This window comes from Poecilia reticulata, chromosome 12 (genome assembly GCF_904066995.2).
Source record: "Poecilia reticulata chromosome 12, P_reticulata-male-v2, whole genome shotgun sequence".
In the NCBI taxonomy this organism is placed as follows: domain Eukaryota; kingdom Metazoa; phylum Chordata; class Actinopteri; order Cyprinodontiformes; family Poeciliidae; genus Poecilia; species Poecilia reticulata.
The window spans coordinates 8442373-8463132 of record NC_088841.1 but is presented as its reverse complement, the minus strand read 5'-3'; the positions used below and the strand labels follow the sequence as shown (position 1 = coordinate 8463132).

The window sequence follows — 20760 nt, the reverse complement described above, 5'->3', positions numbered from 1 at the left end:
GCTTACTTTATCCACTCCAAAACTAACGTGTTTATGTGGGAACATCAATTTTTGGCAAAATTTCAATAATTTCTCTATGATTATTGGTAAAGTTCTGTTTATGCCTTTTATTTACTCTACTCTGCACCAGAACCTCTGGAGGTAAAACAGATCCCAACTACACAGCTACCACCAGTAAGGTGGGTTTGTGTTGTTAGACATGAAAGTCTCACATTGCTATCCATCTTCCGGACTGATAAAATTGCACATTATTTCATCATTCCGACCACCACCTAAAAATTCTTTTTTTAAATCACTGAAATCCCAGAGTTGTTACTCATCTTACTAGGTGAAAACTTCAGAATCTTTCTCTTTTGAAATTTAAAAAAAAAAAATCTTCTAGATATACGTTATCTGCTTAGGTTAAAGCTGTAGTGATTACTCTAAAATATATGACGCCAATTTAGGCAGATTTTCAATTTCTTATTAAATCACTACAGCCTTGTATACAAACTATCCTTCTGGCAGTACATGTTCAACTTTGATTTTTTTTCCTCCTGCCTGTTATATGCATTATTAGAAAGACATTTTTGCGCCAGGTATTTATTGAAAATAAATCAGTGAGCTCTGATTAATCAGGAATTGTAAAACAAATAGACATTTACTGCAGCATGAATTCTTATGCATCACCTGGATTGGCTCAGCATCAAAACACATTGAATATCTGTTATTGTATCAACCTCCCAGACCATTCAGGTCTTCTGGTTCTGGTCTGCATCCCCAGAACCAGAAGCACACATGGAGATTCAGTTCCTCTTAATGTGGAACAAACTCTCAGAAAACTGCAAAACAACCGAAAAACTGAGTTCCTTTAAACCAAGGCTAAAACCCCAACTGTTTACATCTGTCTTTGATTAATAGTAAGTGAAACATTGATCAACAGATTTGATGTGTATTTATGATGGACTTTAACAAAATATCATGTTTATTGGTTGTTCCATAATTGGAGACCGTATGATGTTTTCATGATGTAAAGCACTTTGAACCTCTTTGCTGAAATGTGATAAATTTGACTTGAATAATTATGAGAAAAATCCTATTACAGTAACAAGATTTCTTTTTAATGAGCAACATACGCACAGTCCTGTGAAGTCAACTATGCAAGAAAGAAGTTATAATACAATACGAGCTGTAGATGTTTTTTTCTTCTTCTTATTTTTAAAACTGTATCATCATCTCTCGTTAAACATGACTCATGAGCTGGGCTCCGACAGGCTGCGGAGGAGCTCCATCTGTTTTCGTTTGTTTTTGGCTCTGTTGATGACCGTCTTGAACAAGCGGCAGTACAGCTCCATGGCAACCGGAGTGTCGTCGTTCCCTGGCACGGGGTAGGTGATCAAGCTGGGGTTGCAGTTGGAGTCCACCACGCCGACGGTGGGAATGTTCATCTTGCGGGCGTCCCTGATGGCCACGTGCTGCTGGAACACGTTGTTCAGCGTGGACAGGAAGACGACGAGGTCGGGCAGCCGGACGCCGGGGCCGTACTGGATGTGAGCGTTGGTGAAGAGGCCCCCCTGCCAGTAGCGCGTGTGCGCGTACTCCCCGCACTGCTTGGCCGTGTTCTCTACCAGGTGGCAGAACTGGCGGCGGCGGCTGATGAAGAGGATGATGCCGCCGCCGTACGCGGTGTGAGCCGTGACGTCCAGGGCCCGCCGGAGGTCCTCCGCCGTCTTGTCCAGGTCGATGATGTCGTAGTCCAAGCTGGAGTCGTACAGGTAAGGTTCCATGAGCCTAGAGGAAGGAGCGCATGCTGCCATCAGGAGAAACACTCAAAAAACGTAAACTTTTTTTTTTTTTTAGAAAGCTAATGCTAATTGTTAGCCATGTTTTCTGATCTAAATAATTATTTTGCCATGCTCTATACATTTTAACATTCTAAGAAGCTCCACTTGGTTTCAAATGAAAAATAAAATATCATGCCATTTTGTACTGTTTAATTTTAATTTCATGTTAGTCAAAGTAGATTTTTTTTTTTTTTTTACATTTAAACAAACACAGAGTGTGCAATCTTTCAGCCATGTGCTCCTTTTTATTTTTGTACACATCCATTCAGGTCAGGACAGAAGTTCTTCCTTTCTCCTGTACAAAAAGCACTTTGTGACTTTGTACAATCATTCTGCGAAGTTAACAAGGAATTACTTTGGCTTTCAAAACAGGTCTGTCTTCTTAACTAGAATTGCAAATGAACAGATTAGTTTCATGACTATGTTTCCGAGGTGATCTGCATGGTTGCTTTGGTAACTAAAGGGACATTTAACGTCAGTGTTAAGGAGGACAGGTAGATTTCTTTAAGTCATGAAACACAACAAAAAGAGCCTGTATCGTTTATTTCAGCATATTGTATGTTCCGTTGGTACTCTAAATGTTCCCCACTGAGGAATTTTAATAACATAAAAATGGCCGGAATGATGGTCATGCAACAGTAGACTAGAGTCACTTGGCTAAACTACATTTTTGTGACACAATGACAATTTGTGTGATACACCATCACAAAGTTGCATCATTTTGGAGAGGAAATGAAATAAAGCATTTTTATTTCTACAAGTGAGAACCTTTGAAAGTGTTGGTGTCGGGTCAGTAAGGAAATTCTAGAGGTGTTTAAACCAAGGTTAAGTTTCATAGCAATTGTGCAAGTTTTGAACATCTGATGTAAGCCAGTTCAATCCATATTAAATAATAGAAAGAGTATGAGACATTCGGCAAAAAGATGGCTGTTCACTTCAAATGAGAGAGCTGCAGTAATCTAGAACTCAGGTGTGAGAATCTGATGACAGGATGACTATAAGTCATGCACCCCACAAATCAGGTCCTTAAAGAACAGTAGGGAAGCTGATAACATATTACAAGAAACACACTAGCATTACCCTTGACAGTTAGCAACAAGCCAATTTCATGCATAATGCTATGTGTCAGTAGCATTGCTAGGGAGTTGTATGAAGTTAAACACTGGGAAATTCTGGAACAGAAAAACTGAGGAGGAGATTCATTTTTAGCAGGACAACATACAACCTGGGCTAGTACTGAATGATTTACATCAGATTAAGAATGGCCTAAAACGTATTTCAACTCTAAATTTTGGGGAAAACTTTATTGAGCTATTTTGAAGAACTTAAAAGCAGTGCAAATTTGGTACAGAAATACCCCCAAAAGACTGGTAGCTGAAGTACTTATTTCTGCATTTACTTGCTTTAACATTAAAGCAACAGATATTCTAACTGGTTTCTGTACCCTTACATGCCTAAGTCACATATTCTAGTTTCTAGTACAAACCTGTGCCTGCAGCCTTTCTTGTGTCCAAGATGCACTCTGGCGTCGAACAAGTCCTTCACAGTAAACAGCTCCGACACCCGGAAAAGGTCCTGTTTCTCTAGTGGCAGATCCAGCATTTTATCTGAAATGGTTAAAACGGACTTTAGCTGGAAAAATGTTATGCGTAAAGACATTGTTAGCAGGTAGAAACCCACCTCTGACGGAGTAAGTTTGCGGCTCAGGTGATATAATGGAAGATGCGGTGGCAAATTGATGTCCACTGTTGGATAATTTAACTGTGGGACCCCGAACATGGCGCAACCCCAACAGACCTGAACGCAAGGCATAAATGAAGATTAATACTGGACAAGAAAAAGAAGACTGAAAACTGACACACTAGAAGTAGCTGTACAGTTTCCTGTTCTGGCCTGTCGCACAACGCTTACAGGAGAAACCAAAGCTCAAATAAGGATGAAAGTGTTTCTAATTAGAAGGCTTGGGACACCAACATGAAGCTTTCTAGAAACAGGAAAGTACTGTTTTCGTGTACATACCTTTTGTAAGCGCCCGGGTAGCCATGCTTCTCAGCAAAAGAAGGTCAACAAAGTGCGCCTGCGTGATTGTAGTTTATTTCGCCGTAAAGGGGACGTTTTGTCGCGTCACACCACGTAAAACTACAACTTCCACAGTGCTATTCTTTTGTTGAACGTCAAAATTTTGTGTCGAACAAACAACGTGACATCACTAAAACTAGTAATAACAAAACAAAGAATTACAAATAAAACATTATGAGCATGTCCTAAACATAATACATTTAAATAAAAAATAATTTTAAATAGTCAATGAATAAAATAGATTAAGATATTTTGAAAAAAAAAAAAAAAGTAAACGAGGACAAAACAAGATCACGAGTCATGACTAGCATCTGGAAAGCTAAATTAAAGTAAAATAAAATCATCACTTAATGTAACTTAATACTAATGCAAAAAAAGTTCCAAATTGCAAAAATAAGAATCTCAACATAAAGTTAAAGAGCAGTGACTAAAATTAAAATAAAAAAATATTTCAGTTAATATGAAATACATGTACAAGTATAACAGACAGGAAAAAAAAAAACTCATAACATGGACAAAACCAAAAAAATGGACACCATTTCCTATTTACAACTGAACCATAACTTTCTTTAAAAACGTGAAACTTGGGGGAAAAAAAGCAATATTTTTTTCTACATCAAAGAAAAACTTGAACTCGGATGCATAAAATTGCCCATGAACCTATCTTAGCCACATGAACTTAAAATATGTTTAACGATCAAGACTTGCAAACTTCAAATATAACATACAACAGGGAAAACCGAACGTTATCCTGTTAAATCGAGTTGCCTGCCTCCTTTCGCCTGCAAAGAAAGAAAAGAAAGAGACATTTTGGAGCATTTTTATAGATTCTGATCTTCACTGGAGAAAGTGCTGCTGGTAAACTCACTGGAACAAAGCAAAGCTTTCTTTTGACATGCTGCAGGGCTGCTGTATGCTCCGACGAACAAGTGAGAAGACGATTCCCCTGAAAGCATGATTAAACACAACTCTTATGCTATGGATTTTGACGACGAACCACTCAAAATTTGCGTCTTTGGAGAATTTGTACCTTCATGCATTTCCTAACCAGTAACTTCCAGTTGGACACCTTGGTTCTTTCCTCTGACGTAAGAGCTATGCATGGACTTATAGTGAGGCCAGAATCTATTTCTCTGGACAAAGACCTGAATGAGGCAGAGCAGAATGTCGGTCAAATCACAAACATCTTATTCCTTCAACATGTCATCTTTAATGGGTAATTCATCTGAATTAATTGCAACAAAACCCGATTATGTTCAGACTTGACTCTTTATTTCACACTTAAAAGATACAGCAAAAGTTGTTATTTTCAATCCAAAGAATGAAAAAAAAAAAAAGTAAAAAAATATTTACAAAAAAAGTCTGGCAATGCACAGCATGTTCAGTAATGATTCTTTTTTTTTTTTCAATAAACAAAAATAAATAGCTTTTTGTCACAAAGAAAATCTTTGATATGACAAAGAAACAAGCACATAACATATCACATTCAGTAAGACAGAGGGGGTCGATGGCGAGGTTTCAGTGGAATCTGGAACAACAAACTTCATCGTAGCGGTTACAAACGTCTGACACCGTTAGTGGCGTTCCTCGGCAGCAGAGCTGTAAATGACTTTAAAGCATACAATTATACACAATAACATCTGATTGTTTCAAGACCCTAGTCATGTCGAAAGTATTCCTGGTATCAAAAAATTTCTCATCATTTCCATTTTGCCAGAGTGACCGGTGCTGCATACTGCCGGTCAGCTGGCAGAAGGAAGGTTGCTACACAACCTTGGTTTTGTCTTGCTTACAAGAAAGACAAATGTGTCCCGTTTTTGAAATATTCCCAGTCGCAAAAACCACACACAGTAAATAAAGGCTATGGATAATATTACCAAACTATAATAACCAAGATGTAGGATTATTTTAGCAGCAGTATTAGTAATTCTTTCTTTTCTGTTCAAAATATAAGCAATTCAATCACGTTACAGATTTCTGTTTTACATTTTATTGAGCTCGTTTTGCTCAAAAAGGGTTTTGCACCTGGAAGAAATAAAACCTGAACAGATCTTTAGAAGCAAAAATATGTAATGTTTTGATTTTGTGTGGTTATGATGATAAGGAAAATGAAGAAATAGTCACGATAAAAATACAAAGAGGTGGTTTATTAACGTCACAAACATGTCATAACCCATTTATCTTGCATATTTTCAAAGAACTGAAGTCGATCTGGTCAGGCCTTCAGTGTAGAAAAGAGCCACTTCTGTTTTGTTTGTTTTCCTCCACCAAAGCAGTTCTAATGCTAATCCAAGGCAGTTTCTACACTTAGTTTTTAGAGTTGGTTTTATAAACGCAGTTAAAAACCACTTTGGTTTTACGTTTTAAAAAAATGAGCTCAGTTTCATGTTACAAAAAATGTCCCTTAGCAGTTGTTTGTCCTTCCCTCTACTCCATTCTAAGTTTCTGTAAAGGATCACAGAACTGAGAGAGTTTTAACTACAGAAATTCAGATTTTTCTCCATATTTAGCAAACAAATTTTTAAATATCAGCTGCTTGATTTCAACAATCTGCGACCGTGAATTGCTCACAAATTTGAGTTGTACAGTACTATACTATATTTTTGTTTTTTTCTCCTCATTTAGAACTCCAATTTGAACAAAAAGCACAGAAAATTAAATAAAGTGAAAATGTAATTTATATTTTAAACATGTGGCTTATAAGATTGTATTTTATGGTTTTCTGTCCTTCTGGGGTTAAATATGCCAAATTTCCCTATGACACAGGCATCCTATTTTGCTAGTGGAAATGGGGGAAAAAACTGCTGTGAGGCGAGCAATAGCTCAGGTTCAACACTGGAAAAGGTTTGGTGGGAGGAAAAAAAATATCAGCTGAATAAATGTGGGGAAAAACAGTAAATTCTCTTCCTGGAGAATTTAGTCAAAGGCTATTTTTAAATCAACTCACAATGATTTACTGTAATACATTTTTGCTCACTGGTCTGTTTTTTAACCCAGATTTTGTTTTATTTTGACTTGACAAAGAGAAAAACATTACATTTTATCTACTGCATGTATGATGAATGAAAACAATAATACACGGTTAATCTTGACTTAAAGCCTGTCACAACTCTTCCATATGAAAGATCTCTCCAAATATACTCGTTTCATGTAATACTTTTAAAATCATTTTGCTACCCTGCATTCCCAAGTGGTAATATAATAAAAGATCAGCCCAATTTTTTGTACTTTAAAAAAAAAAATAGTTATGACAGTCTTGGTGTTGCAACTTCTTCTTGTTGTACCAAAACTCCACTGTATTGCTTTTCAAAGGATTAAGGATATTAAATAATATTAGAGCACAAAAATGTATTGGTGCCACTGTGTTACACATTTTATATAAAAAAAGAACGTTTTGTTTTGCTTAGATATATTAACAAGTATTCCCTTAGATTCTGTACATGAATGAGCTTAAGAAATATGATATCGATTAGCAGGGCGACATTAGGATGTTAACATATTAACATATAGAACTATGACGGTGTTGAGGAATAGTGATCAAAGCAAATACTTACAACGCTGGAAAGCCCTGCATCTTATCTGGATCTCTCCTCCTGTCTGATTCACAATCTGACTCATCTATAAACTCTTCATCCTCTCTGTCTTGGTCAGCTCCTTCATCATCCATTTTCATGCTCTTGCCTTCTCTTTTTCGCTCTCTCAGTGAGTCTGCCTTCTCCTTTCCCTCACTCCTTTCCCTGCTTTGAACCTGGACGTGGTTGGTCCTGTTAGTCTCCAGCTCTACAAACACACTCTTGTCCTTAGGCACATGCACCGTACTCGCCCGCCCTTCTTCCATAGAGAACTGGGACCTGTTGCCAGGCGTAAGGCTCTGTGTAAAGGTCATCTTTGAATGCTGCCTAGCAGCAGAGAAAAATTTCAAAACAGGGGGTCTAGCTGTGACATTTGCACCTGTCTCTGTAGAGGCAGAAAACGGCGCTCTGCTGCTCCCTGAAGAACACCAGGCGGCAGCCGGAGTCTGTGATTTTAGGTCCCTATTGTCTGATGAAGTGTCTCGTCTCTCCGAAGAGGTGATGTGAAAAGGAGTCCGGCTCAGAGCCCTTGGGTCGGGAATTGGAAGCCCCAGGCTCTGGCGCCACTTAATTGACTCTGCAAGGGAGCGAGCATAGTTGGGACTTGAAGCTGGTCGACCTCTGTCCGCCTGTTGGCTGCCATTGATTAGGCCATCTCTGGCAGTGTTGGGCCTCCTTTGCTGGTTCTTCATCGCCCCTGCGCCATCGGCCGGCTCCAGAAGACTGGGACTGCAGGACTGGACCGAAGAGCCACGTGACTGTGGGCTGGTAGACGAGATTTCAGGATAGAACCTCTGTTGGGTCCCTACTGGAGATGCAGAGACACTACTGATGTGTTTCGGAGAAATCTCAGCCTGCTGAGTCTCCTGTTTGAAGTCTTTAAGTGGAAATTGAACCTCTGAATCTTGAACCACAGGGGAGTCATTTCTACACAAAGCTCCATCTTTACCTTTGTCTCCTGTGGAAACTTTGGCCTTCTCAGCCAGAAACCTTCTTATCTCTTGCTCGATGCTGTCATCGCTGTCTACTGAGCTGCTCTCATCGTCCGTTTGATAAAGGGATTCAACAGTTTGCAGTGACTTGGCGTCATGTCTTTCCCGTCCCACGATGTCTGCTGTATCACCCTCCTTACATGTATCCATTTGTTTTTGTTGTGAGACATTATTTTTACTGAATCCACACTTGTCTTTTACGTCATCGTCGCCCCCATGTACTTTTTTCAAAGCACTACACTTGGAGCCAGGCTCATGTTTGAACTTTCTGTTGGGTAAAGCATTTTCCATCAGCGGTTCTTCATCTTTGATGGACTTCCTGTGTTTCTTTTTCATGTCTTTTACCTTTTTCTTCGATTTCTTTTTCGTCTTTAGCAGGTCTTTGATTGCAGTGTCGAGGTCCTCGTCACTGTCAAGTGAACTGCTTTTGTCTCCGCTTTGGTCTGCCTGGTGTAACGCTGTGCTTGGTTGGGGTTGACTTCTCTGCGGAAGTGTCAAGGCGTTAGATTCTCGTGCATGCTCATTAGTTTCTTTACATTTGTCATCAGCTCCCGACATGTTTGCCACAGTCACGCTTTTCTCCTTCTGTTTTCTTTTCTGTGTTAAAGACAGCCTTTGTGATTTCTGTTGAGTAGCAGCATCTTTTCCTTTCCCTTTCTCTGGATCAACAACACCACAAGGCTCTTCAACAGCGGGCATCTGTTTGTGCATTTGGGCTTTCTGCTCAAGAAATTTCTTGATTTCTTGCTCAATCCCATCCTCACTGTCAATGGAACTGTCGTTGCTTTCTTCATATCGGTGTCTGTCAGGAAGAGAGGACATTGTGGAAGGTTGAGCCGGAGCACACGTGCCGAGGGCAACGCCCTGATGGAAGGCTCCAGGCATTACGGTTTTGGAAATGTCCAGTATTGCTTCAGCACACATCAGTTCTGCTGTGGTGTTAACTTTGGAAGGAGCAGGAGCTGACTGCTCTTTAGTCTCTGCTTTCGAAGAAGGTAGTCCATTTCCCTTGACTTTGGGGTTGAATGACAGTGAAGTCTTGGGTTTGGAAACAAATGGAGCTTGTGTCTGTTTCCCTGGTTTAAATTTTTTTCTCTTCAGTTTGTTTTTCTTCACGTCATCAGAGTTTGTACTTCCAGTGGCATGTACTGCTAACTTGATAGGGGCTTTCAGATTGCAGAACAGTTGCCTCTGGGGGCTATTCTCTTTCTGTTGCTCAAGCTGGTAGCTCCGGATAGCTTCTTCAATCCCATCGTCGCTGGTGGAGTCAGAATCTTCTTGGAATGTTTGTGGATGAAAGGCTTCCCTTTTGCTCTGCTCATTTTTTTCTAACTGGTATCTTTGAATGGCTTCCTCAATGCCATCGTCACTACTGGAATCACTCAGGTCTTCCTCCATCTTTGGCATTACTGGGTACGTTAGAGTGCTGTTGAAGAACCTCATTGTTTCAGAGGGACTCTTCCATTGTTCTTCGGAACTGAGTAAGCTATTGGCTGAACTTTTATCCACCTCAATGTTTTCATCCCGCGAAGCTTTATTCTGGATATACTTTTTTAAAGGTATAGCAGCTGCTGTGGTAGGAGTCTCCGATTTCACACTTACTGGGAACTTTCTACTGGATATGAAGGACGAGTTGCCTTCAGAGTGTTGCTTGGCAAACTCAAAGGGCAATGGACTTTTCCTTGGAATTTTGGACGACTGATAGGAAGTGGAAGATGTTTCCGCCTTGCGTTTGTGACCATCCTTTTCTTTCAGGTACTCCATTATTGCCTCCTCAATTCCTCTGTCTACTGAATCGTCACTGTCGGAGTCGCTGCTATCATGGTTTGTCGTGGAAGAAAAGCGGACGTGTGGGCTTTCAGTGGGCCTTTTTGTTTTCAACTTGGCTGCCACGTAGTTACCCACTGCAGCCTTGCACACTTGCGTATGGCGCTCCTGTCCCGATAGCATGTTTGCCTCGATCTCATCACCCATCTCGAGTGAGGACTGGCTACTCCTGAGGCTCTCTATGATCATCTGGACCTTATTTGAGATTGGTGTGCCTCTGGTGGACAACTCCGTGTCAGAGTCATTGAAGCAAACTGGAAGGCTATAGCCTCCAGGTGTTCCACATCGTCTCCATTCTGTTTCCGTCGCTGCGACAGGCGGTACATTCATCAAATACATTCTAGAGGAGTGTGGAGAGATCCTCGAGCATCAGAGGGCAACCTCCGACAACAGTCACATGGTGCAGTCTGGGGATGGAAGACAGAAACAGAAATTGTGTCAACAATAAATTGAGGGGGAAAAAAATTATTAAAAAAAATACTTTTTGAAATATATTTCATTAAGAGGAGAATTTTTTAATCAAGTTTAATAAGTGTATGTAATTAACTACATTTTAATCAAAGATCATAAATAAACTATGAACCATTCTCAATTCAAAAACCATTTTAGCTGCTAAATTATTAAATAAATAGACATGTTTGTTCAACGTAAAGACATTTATTGTGTTTAGTGTTATTCAGCTTATTAAAACATCAGATTGATGAACAGCGCCATTATATCTGTTCCAGGAATCCTGATCATTCATGTAACTTCTTATTTAAAAAATGCTTCTATTGAAATGTGGTCTGTGGATGCTGACATTAGCGTTGGGGATGTCTGTGCTTGCAGAAACATATTTTGCACTGACATTGGTATTTCAGGCTAGATAAGCTTCAGTGATAGCCTAACTCCTTTTTGCACAACAATAGTCTTTTCCACCATCTCATATGAGGATTTTTGAAAACTACCCCCAGTGGGCCAAGAGAAGCAGCTTTGTTGTCTATCTTTGTTATTTGTGGATGTCACTTGTGCATTACAGAAGATGTGTCAATACAAAAGTTCTAGGCAGAAATAATAATAAAACAAAGAATTATTCATTGGGTCCAATTTTTGAACATGTTATATTAAAATCTATATTATTAATTAATCAAAATCAATGCTTTAAAGTCTCGACCCTAAATTCAATATTGATGAGAAATTTAAGGGGCTCTGGGAACACGTGTAACTGATTATGTGATATGCAATATCACAGCACTGAGATGAGGTTTTTGATATATTTCTTAAACAACCTGAACTGTAACAAAGACGGCTTCACAAGAAACAGAACCTCACTGTTTTGAGCCAGCCATCAGGTCTCCATAACAATAATTTATAATAATTAATTTATTTAAATGTGGAACGCACTGTATAGAAAAGATGCATAGTATACAGGATCAAACTGATCTAGCCAAATGATGTTGATCTATACTTGTGTCAGAAAAAAAAAAAAACGAACTGTGAAACAGGAGATGGTTCGTTTATCACGCGAAGAAAAACTTCCAAAAAATGACAGCACATACACCCACACACACACCCTGCCCCAGTTGTACACAACAGTAATGTTGAAACGCTGCACTGTCGCTCCAGGGTCGGTTGATTTTCATTGTTGCTCCTCACTTGTGTTTTGGTGGTTTCGTTTAACTTAGAGACCAGTCAGACAAGTTAGGGGCAACGTCTGGCAAAATAACTCGTGGTATGTGATCCCTGTGTTACACAGCATGACGGTTTGTATGCACACAAATACAATCTGACAAGTGTTTACAACAAAATATGAAAAGAGAACTGTATTACAGTAATGAGGTGAATAAAAATAGATACTAAACACGCTTTAGATTACACATGATTAGCATGTACGTTCATTCACTGTTTTCAAAGGGATGGCTGTTTTTTTTCTTCTTCTTTATTTTATGTGAGGTTGTGTCTAAAGTTTATTAGTTACCGTCGTATTAGGCATCTCTCTTGGAAATACTAATTAAGTATAAACGCAGACTTGTTGATTTTGGAGAACAGTTAGCCTGAGAGCAGCCCAGGTGTTTGGCGTGGGTGGTTATATACAGGGAAGCTGACAAATATTTACATAGAAAAAAATTAAGCTTGGAGGTGGTACGCCACCAACGATCTTCCGGTGTCAAACACATACTCAGAACAGAGCATGTAAAGCTTTCCTGGTCAAAGCATGTGTCTAACAGAAAAGTGCGGGTATGTAAAATTGAATAAAACATTGTTTTTATATTACTTTACTTTTAATTAGTTAGTTCATTTGACCAGAGAAATACTTTACAAGCTACACTGTAAGAACTTGTTTCGCACAGGAAGATTATCAGGGTTGCACAGACTCCAAGCTGCTTTTAAAAAAAAATTAAATTGGTTTACTTAATGTGAACATGGTGACAGTTTGCAGGTTCATAAAATAGCATTATTGTTGTCCATCCATCCATCCATTTTCCTTACACCCTTATCCCTTAGTGGGGTCGGGAGGTGCTGGTGCCTATCTCCAGTTAACGTTCCGGGTGAGAGGCGGGGTCACCCTAGACAGGTCGCCAGTCTGTCGCAGGGCAACACAGAGACAAACAGGACATACAACCATGCACACGCACACTAAAATAGCATTATTGTTGTAACCATTTTTTTTTTCTTTTACAGTTTTTCTAATTTCAAATAACATTCCTGATGTTATTTGCACATCTAACATACATTTTGTACATGTTTTTTTTGCATTTCTTGTAAATAGTTTGTTATGCACAGATTTACGTACATTTTGCATATTTTTAAAAAAATGTATTTAACTCAGTTGCACATTTCTTTGAGTCAAAAGTACATCATTTTTATTAGCTGCACAGTATTTTACCATGCTATAAATTTGCCCTTAGTATGTTACTCTTATTTCTGTTTTTTGTGTGTATGCGTGTGCAAATCTGTATGGTCTGACTTGCAGGTTTACACCTTGCTGGAGGTAAAGCCTGAATTTCCCTCTTAGGAACAATAAAGTTCACTTCAATTCTGTCCTATAAACCTTAACGTCATTTCTGAGTCGAGAGTCCACTTCTTGGACAAGCAGTTAGTTTCAGTCTATGGGTCTAACTAATGTAGATTCCTAAATATAGAGTGAATTAACTACAAGAGCTAAGAAATAAACTACCTATAAGCTTTTGACAGAACTTCACCTAAAAATCTTGAAATCACTTTAAAGATAAACGACAATGTGCCTTAAAATTGTATAAAAGGCAACAACAAGATGATTTCTTTTTAACATCACATATATCAGATCTAAACTTGTAATCCAGAACGTTTTGTTTTGCTTGGGTGTAAAGGTAGAGAGTGACCTGTTGTTTCTTTTAGCATGAAGACCAAAGCGGATTATAAAATTACACACAGTGAAGAAAATAGAGGGAGGTCAACAAAGCCTCCAAAACCCAACTGCAGCAAAGAATGGAATTGTGGGAGCTGCCAAGTCCCCATAACAATCATTAGATGTTATCTATATGCAAACTAGTTATTGGGGCTGTATGCCAGAATAAATCATTTCCTGTCCCACCATCACAAGCATAACAGTTACATTTAGCTTAACTCTACGTGGACTTTAGCGGCAATGAGCATTTTAAGCAACACACAAATTTTTTTGGCTAAATAGTTTGAATATGAAGAAAACATCTCAAGCATGTTTTCTTGAGATGTTCACAGAACCTCTACTTGTATCTCAAGCATACTTGAGATACAAGTAGAGGTTCTGTGATCCTGTGGGCCTGTTTCTCTTTCACAGTCCAAAGTTGAAATATCATGTTTAAAAAAAAAAGATGACTTTGACAGAAAACTAAGTAATAAGTCGACAATGTGGTTTTAAGCGGCATATTGGTTAGAAATATAAGGTCAAAGGATCACAGAGAATGCTTCATCAGACATGAAATTAGTCATCTTCCATACACTACACGTGTTAGTTTCTTCCTACTAGCTTTACTGCACAGATAAATGTCATGAAGAAACAATCCGATCAATGAGTATCACTTTTTTCTTTTTTTTTTGTGGAAAAATAAAGGGAACAGACATGTTCAGTCAGTCATTTGCCCCGCAAAAGAGACGCTGTGCCGAAAACTCCAGTCTGTCCGCCCCGACGGTAAAGCCACCCTTCCAGCTCAGTGTGCAGACAACCCGGCTGACTTGTCCGAAGAGCAAAGCCAACACGCAGAACTCCAACCACCACAACCTGCTGAAACCAAACCAGCGAAGCGTGAAAACAGCGACACGAAACCACAGCTGGTCTCCAAAGACGCCCAGCTGAAAACTGGCGAGAAGCGCATTTACCGAGTTTAAAAACGTCACATCGTAGAGTGCCAACTTTGTCTGCTATATTACAAAGAAAGTTTCAAAAGGACACCCCCCGACATCAGCAGGCGGCTGTTTTTATTGCCTAGCCAAACATGTCGCCGAGTCTGTTTTACCTCCCGAACCCTTCCTGGACTGCTACAGAGCAACACCGGCTGCCCCCGTAACCCTCTAGCGGCGCGGACCGCCTCAATGCCCGGCGTGCATCCGTAGGAGACTCCGCAGAGCAACCATGTTTCCTCGCACCGGCCACGGTTGTCAAAACCCACGTTGCTCCCTCGATAACGCCTCTGGTCGTGAGCAGAGGTCGTTAACGCGTTATAGTGAAAGCGGCAGGAGGGTTTTTTGAAATAGAAAGACTAGGATGGTGTGAAACAGTGGAGCAATAAGCGAGGTGAGTCGGCGACTTGAAAGACACAAGCGGGCCTCCCGGCTGCTGCAGCCCCGGCATTTTCTCCGGCGAAGAAAGCCTTTGTACACAGTCGCGGTACACCGTCCTATGCTCGGTTGTTTTACACGAAATATGTAGCGTAGATGTCAGAACATATGCTAGACCCACCTGAATGTGACTCAATGCGAACCATAGGAGAAATGAGTGCTTTTCGTCGTGCCGCTGGTGGAGATATTTTGGTGTCCGTCAGCGGCTCGCTTGCAGCCTGAAGCTCTCGCTGTCGAGTCCCCCTCCTCCGCTCCGACTACCGGGCGGACAAGCTTCCTCTAACCCTCAGTCCAACCAACCACAGACCCATTCAAATATGACATCGACGGACCTACCCGGAAAACATTTATACTTACATATTCAAGCGAGTACATTATCCCCCCCAAAATGTAATGCATCTAACGTCGTTATTTGAAATTTTTATTACTTTTTTAAGGATTTAACTAACCATTAGTAACAGCTCTGCGTTTTATTTCAGTAAAACCAGAAGTGAAAAACTAATGTGAAAAGTAGTGCATTAATCTGTTTTTATGGGTTAAAATAAATTTCTATGAAGGTGTAGTTGATTTACAGACTACTTGTAACTATCAAACAACTTATAAAACTTTATCTCCTGAGCCAACTCCCAGTTAAGTTCACTACTGATATCAGCTGTACACATTTAACTGGTGCATTTTTACAGTGCAAGATAAATAAAATGCAAGGAACACTGCATGATTCATGCACTGTTTTTTTTCCATATACATCCCTATTGTACCAGTAAAACACTGTCATTTGCATTTTTGTCTCCAAAAGTGAAAATGCCATGATTAAAGCTTTTTTTTTTTGGTGCCAAAAATATAAATAATTGATTGCCAACATAAATACATGTTTTCATCACTTTCTTGTTTTATGATGAGATTATTCACATTTGAAATGTGGGTTCTCAGAAACTTAGAATTCCTTGCAAGATAATTTAAAAAAATATGAATACAAAAATGTTAGGAAGTACACACTCACAGGAAATAATGATTACTCGACATATAGCAGATAGTCGTCGACAGTCACTGATATATGAACTGCCAGCTGCTGTTATCAGCATAATAGAAAGTTGAGTGGAAAGACAAAGTCTAGTGGAAAATCACAGTCACAAGAATGACTATAGCCTTGAGAAATAGTCTCACACAGCCCAGTCACTGAGTAATCACTGTCATACCACACCACATTTGGGCAGCTAGGCCAAAGGAGCCCAAACAATGTATTTAGTGTATACCAAACATATTTCTTTCAGTAGGATAACCGCTTTGTTTTAAAAATGCTTTTTCATGTGATATTATAATTTTCTGAGAAACTAGATTTGATGTATTTCTTAGCCGTCAGCTATAATCATGCCAAAACAGACAATACTTTGCTCTTTTTCCAAGAACCTATATGATATGTCAGTTGCACCGATCCATACATTTGGGCCAGTATCGATGTTAAGATCTGGTTATGATCAGCTATGGATGTTATGATCCATAGCTGAAATTTCCGAATGTTTTTTTATTTATACCGTCTCAAAACCACAAAGAAACAATCACACAGCTGACGTTGCTTCTCTGCATCAATTAAATGTTCCACGAGCATTAAAAATTCCCCATTCAAATTTTTACTGTATATATTTTTATTGATTCTTCTTCTTTCTTTATTTATTATTGTAGCCCGGCAATGAACTTTCCCTCTGCCTGTACATTTTAATTGTGCAGTTGATTGACAATAAAGGTGTATGCTGATCATTGTCACATACCTGAACACATACCACATGGCTAACCTCCTCCCCTTTCTCTCAAAACATGCTGGAACGGCAACAAAATCGAAATAAAAACTAATTATCGATATCAATCTAGTTTTACTTATGGGGCTGATACTGGTATGTTGACTGAAATGAGTCGACTTTTCCATTCTATTCTCATTTATCCAGATGCACATGTTGTTTGTCATGTGCAGAACAACGAGTTGTGATCAGTTTTGTTTTGTTTTTTTTCTCTGTCAATTGCAGTGGCGTTCCCAAAAAATGTTCAAAGGGGGTCCCAGTTTTATTTCCAGGGGTTCCCTGTTGCCCCACCTTGGGTCGCCACAATCTTTAAATGTAGACCAATTAATAACTGATCAGATTTAGATCAGTTTGGTTTTTACAGTGATCAGCCATGTTGTGAAGTCGTCAGAGAATGAACGAGCATTTAGGGAAATGCAACTTCATTTGAAAGTCGTTGAAAGCTACATAGTCCACTCAATCCTGCGTTGAGTATACAACCAACAGATACTGCTTCAAATGTATACTCATTTTCATATACGTGCCAATTTTAACTTGATTTGCATTGCTTATTCATGCAGAACAGCTCCAGACTCACTTGATGCAACTAAAAGTAAAAAACCTTTTTTCAATCAATATTTAATGGCAGATATTCTACAAATGTCAGTTTGTTTGACATTTTATGCTTTTCTAAAAAAAAAAAGGTTTAATGTTGCACTGATCCCTATGTTCTAAAAACAACAATTAGTGTTTACAACATAAGCAGACAACAAATAGGTAGATTCTTATAAAACCAAATTGAAAGGCCTAAAGTCTCAGGAAGCACATTTGCACAGAGGTTCTACATATAAATGATATAAAAAAAATACCCATAATGCAGTTAAAGCCTCTCCTGCTGTGCAAAAGTCTATGCACCCCTTCCCTGTCAATATGAAAACATGCAAAACTATGAACGTTTTTGCTGTGTGAAACCAAAGCTTCTGGCAATACCAAAGCAAAGCCTTTACTAAACTATTTACCATAGAAACGGATCACAGTCTGAGGAAAAATAAAATCCTCCTCTGGTTAAACTTAAACTTAAACTGGTGCAGATTGTAAGTCTTAAAAACCGATAGTATTCCTGAGATTCTTACTATTTTTTTGTCCAATCTATGCTTCCACTGCTGCTTCCATGAAAGGAGTACTTCACTCTCCTTTTTTAGTTTAAGACATGATTGTATGCAAATATAGCGTACGGTTACCAGTGTAGGTGTGTTACCTAATCTATTTGGTATTGTAAAGTAGCCTTCATAATGTCTGGTAAGTTAGAGGCTGTGTGATATATGATATAGCCTCAAATTTTGATAAATGACTAAAACATTTTCTATTGGCTGCTCCACCTCCTTCTGTCTTCTGTGAGAACCACGTTGTTTACACACCTGGACTCCTCACTTGCAGAATCTGTGACTTTCTACTCAGGCTTGTCTCCCTAAATCAAAAGCATTTATTCATTCTTGTCAGACAATGACTTTGCGAAAGTTTCTTTCTCCAAGTAAGCTGGGCTGTCGGGGTTAGGTAAAATCAATAGCTTGTCGTCTGGGTCTTGCTTGTGTAAAATATCTCCCCCAAAATATAGAAAAAAAAAGAAACTTCACCATATCCACAAAAAAAAAAAGATACAAAAGAGTGAATATTTCTGCAGTGGCTGTGTGTGAATGACAGCTGGGTGTTGCTGCTTTACTCAAAACTATAACCAAACTTATCATTGCTATACAGAGCACAAATATATTACACTGTGGCAGTTCTTAGCTATATTGACATTCAGCACACTGAAGATGATACATTTTCAATACACAGTGTGGTCACAATTGGTGAGAAGCAACCGAAATCGTCTTCCCTGCATATTGGTAGATACAATCTTTCCACTCTAACTCTTTCTGCAAAGAATTACCCGTAAACATTTCTGGAATATAATCAAAGGAAATTTGCTGAAGCAAGACTAAAACAATGGAAAAGCTTTAACTAGACTAATCATCAGATTAAAAACACAGGAAAAAAATTATGGAAAGCACCTAAACAAAAGCTAAAACAGCAAAGCATTAATTTTCTATTCTTGTTTTGCTAAAACATAAAAAACAAAGCTCAGAGGCGGCGTTCCACGCAGCAAAGGAATCACGCTGCGCTTCAGCAACACTATGCAGAGCTGAATGAATACAGCTGGAAAACATTTTGGGTTTAGAGTTTATTTGATTAGGTGAACATTGAATGGATCATATATGCATTCAGCACATGGTTTCTTACACTTCTAGTCTACTTTGATAAAAAATGAGTGACACTCAAAGTTAAAACGGGTTTATCAAAACAAGATTAAAGGGGATTAAAGGAGAACTACGGGTGTCCGAATATTGCACCATAAACCTGTAACATTGGATTCATTTATTAATCTGGAGTGTATTTTCACAGGCTGATCCCCAGCCAAGTATTGAATGTATTTGTGCTCTGCAGAGCATTTAGTAGGCTCACATTTTCTCTATTCTGCTGTTAATGTTATTTTCTGTTCATCTGAGAAACTGAATTTTAGTGTTGCATGTACCGTAAGCCACAACCATCGAGAAATGTTTGAAATGTGGCATTCTATCTAAAGTTTGAGTTTTGTATATATACAGTATGTATATATATATATTATTGAATCAGTTAAATAAAGTAATATAATATACTGAGATTTGCTTGAAAGCATAGAAGTGTATTTTTCTTTGTCGGGAGAGAAACATTTAATCATTTCTGAACCAAAAACAAAGTGGACGGGTTAGATCTAGTTTTTGTGTTGCTTTTGATTCCCCCACCGTTCCTTTCATCGTCTGTCAGACATGAATAAAACAAAATGGACTCCAAACGTCTGTCTGAGCTCCCTCAGAAAGGCCCGAGGAAGATGCTGCTGTCTGAGCTTTTTTCACAAACAAGAAAGGCAAGGACGTCGCTCTCTCTCTGACAGTTGCGCTTTATGCTAATTCCGACAGGTTTCAATAAATATTCTTTTAATGGACGCCCTTGCGAAGTTGGACAAGGAGGCAGTAATGCTGTGTTTGTTCAGGGACAGAGGGATGACCCCGTCCTCAGCGACAGAGCTCCTCTCCTCCAATGATCGCTTTTTAAGTTGCTCCTGCAATAACCGGCTTGTTTTTCACGGTGCTATATAGCCTCCCGGCAGCATCAACGTTTTTTTTTTTGTGTGTGCGTTTTTTTATCTTCCTGACCTTGTACGCCGCATTGCTTGAACATTTAGCTATTTCATTTCCATGCTAATGAGGAGCGCTAGTTATTGGTTCTTGGGGGGGTTAATTGAGTCAGATGTTGCAATAAAAGGAAGACATGAGTCGACCATGTAAGAAGTCCTTTTTGCGATAATTAAATAAAAAAACATAAACATAAAACACTAAATTGCTGACATAATTCTCTTTGTCTAAAGTCAGTTGGCTACTGCGAGTTGGAGGCCATAAATCGGACCATGGTGACAAGGGAGGTTCAGCACCATGGACAGCAGCGCTGCCCACTCCTGTTTTAAGAGGAAAGGTGGGGATTTTGGCTATAAACTCATGTACAAACTGATGTTTATGTGCACAGTATGTGTGAAGAAAAGTTATGCTGCATTTTTGCATTTTTTTCTTTTTTATTATTGAAGAATACGCTAAACCAGAGGATGTAAAAGTTTGCCTTAAACACCGGGGGCATGCAAAAAGCTTGAAACTAAACATTATTTTAGATTCACGTGACATTTGGCATCTAAAAAGGCAATAACCAAGGGTTTTGTCTTCAATATTTCTAGGCTAAAGCTATCGTACAAATGTGTGAGTGTTTGTGAGTGCGAAAGGCTGAATGTGGCTCTATTGTGAAACGCTTTGAGTGTCTAAAATGACTGAAGAAGCGATAGGTAAGTTACACC

The 20760-nt window shown here is 39.0% G+C and overlaps 2 protein-coding genes across 2 annotated transcripts; both read right to left on the bottom strand.

The window, feature by feature from the left end:
• Positions 1-1078: 1078 nt before the first annotated feature.
• Positions 1079-3959, bottom strand: mrps2 (mitochondrial ribosomal protein S2). The gene is made up of 4 exons (XM_008423602.3): positions 3843-3959; positions 3504-3620; positions 3310-3430; positions 1079-1770 (listed from the first exon to the last, which is right to left on the bottom strand). The coding sequence occupies exons 1-4, from the start codon at positions 3865-3867 to the stop codon at positions 1233-1235; spliced, it is 801 nt and encodes a 266-aa protein (XP_008421824.1). The 5' UTR covers positions 3868-3959; the 3' UTR covers positions 1079-1232.
• ppp1r26 (protein phosphatase 1, regulatory subunit 26) lies at positions 3896-15443 on the bottom strand. Its single transcript, XM_008423604.3, has 5 exons — positions 15191-15443; positions 7457-10700; positions 4933-5047; positions 4771-4848; positions 3896-4684 (listed from the first exon to the last, which is right to left on the bottom strand). The coding sequence occupies exons 2-5, from the start codon at positions 10630-10632 to the stop codon at positions 4649-4651; spliced, it is 3405 nt and encodes a 1134-aa protein (XP_008421826.2). The 5' UTR covers positions 10633-10700; positions 15191-15443; the 3' UTR covers positions 3896-4648.
• Positions 15444-20760: the final 5317 nt, after the last annotated feature.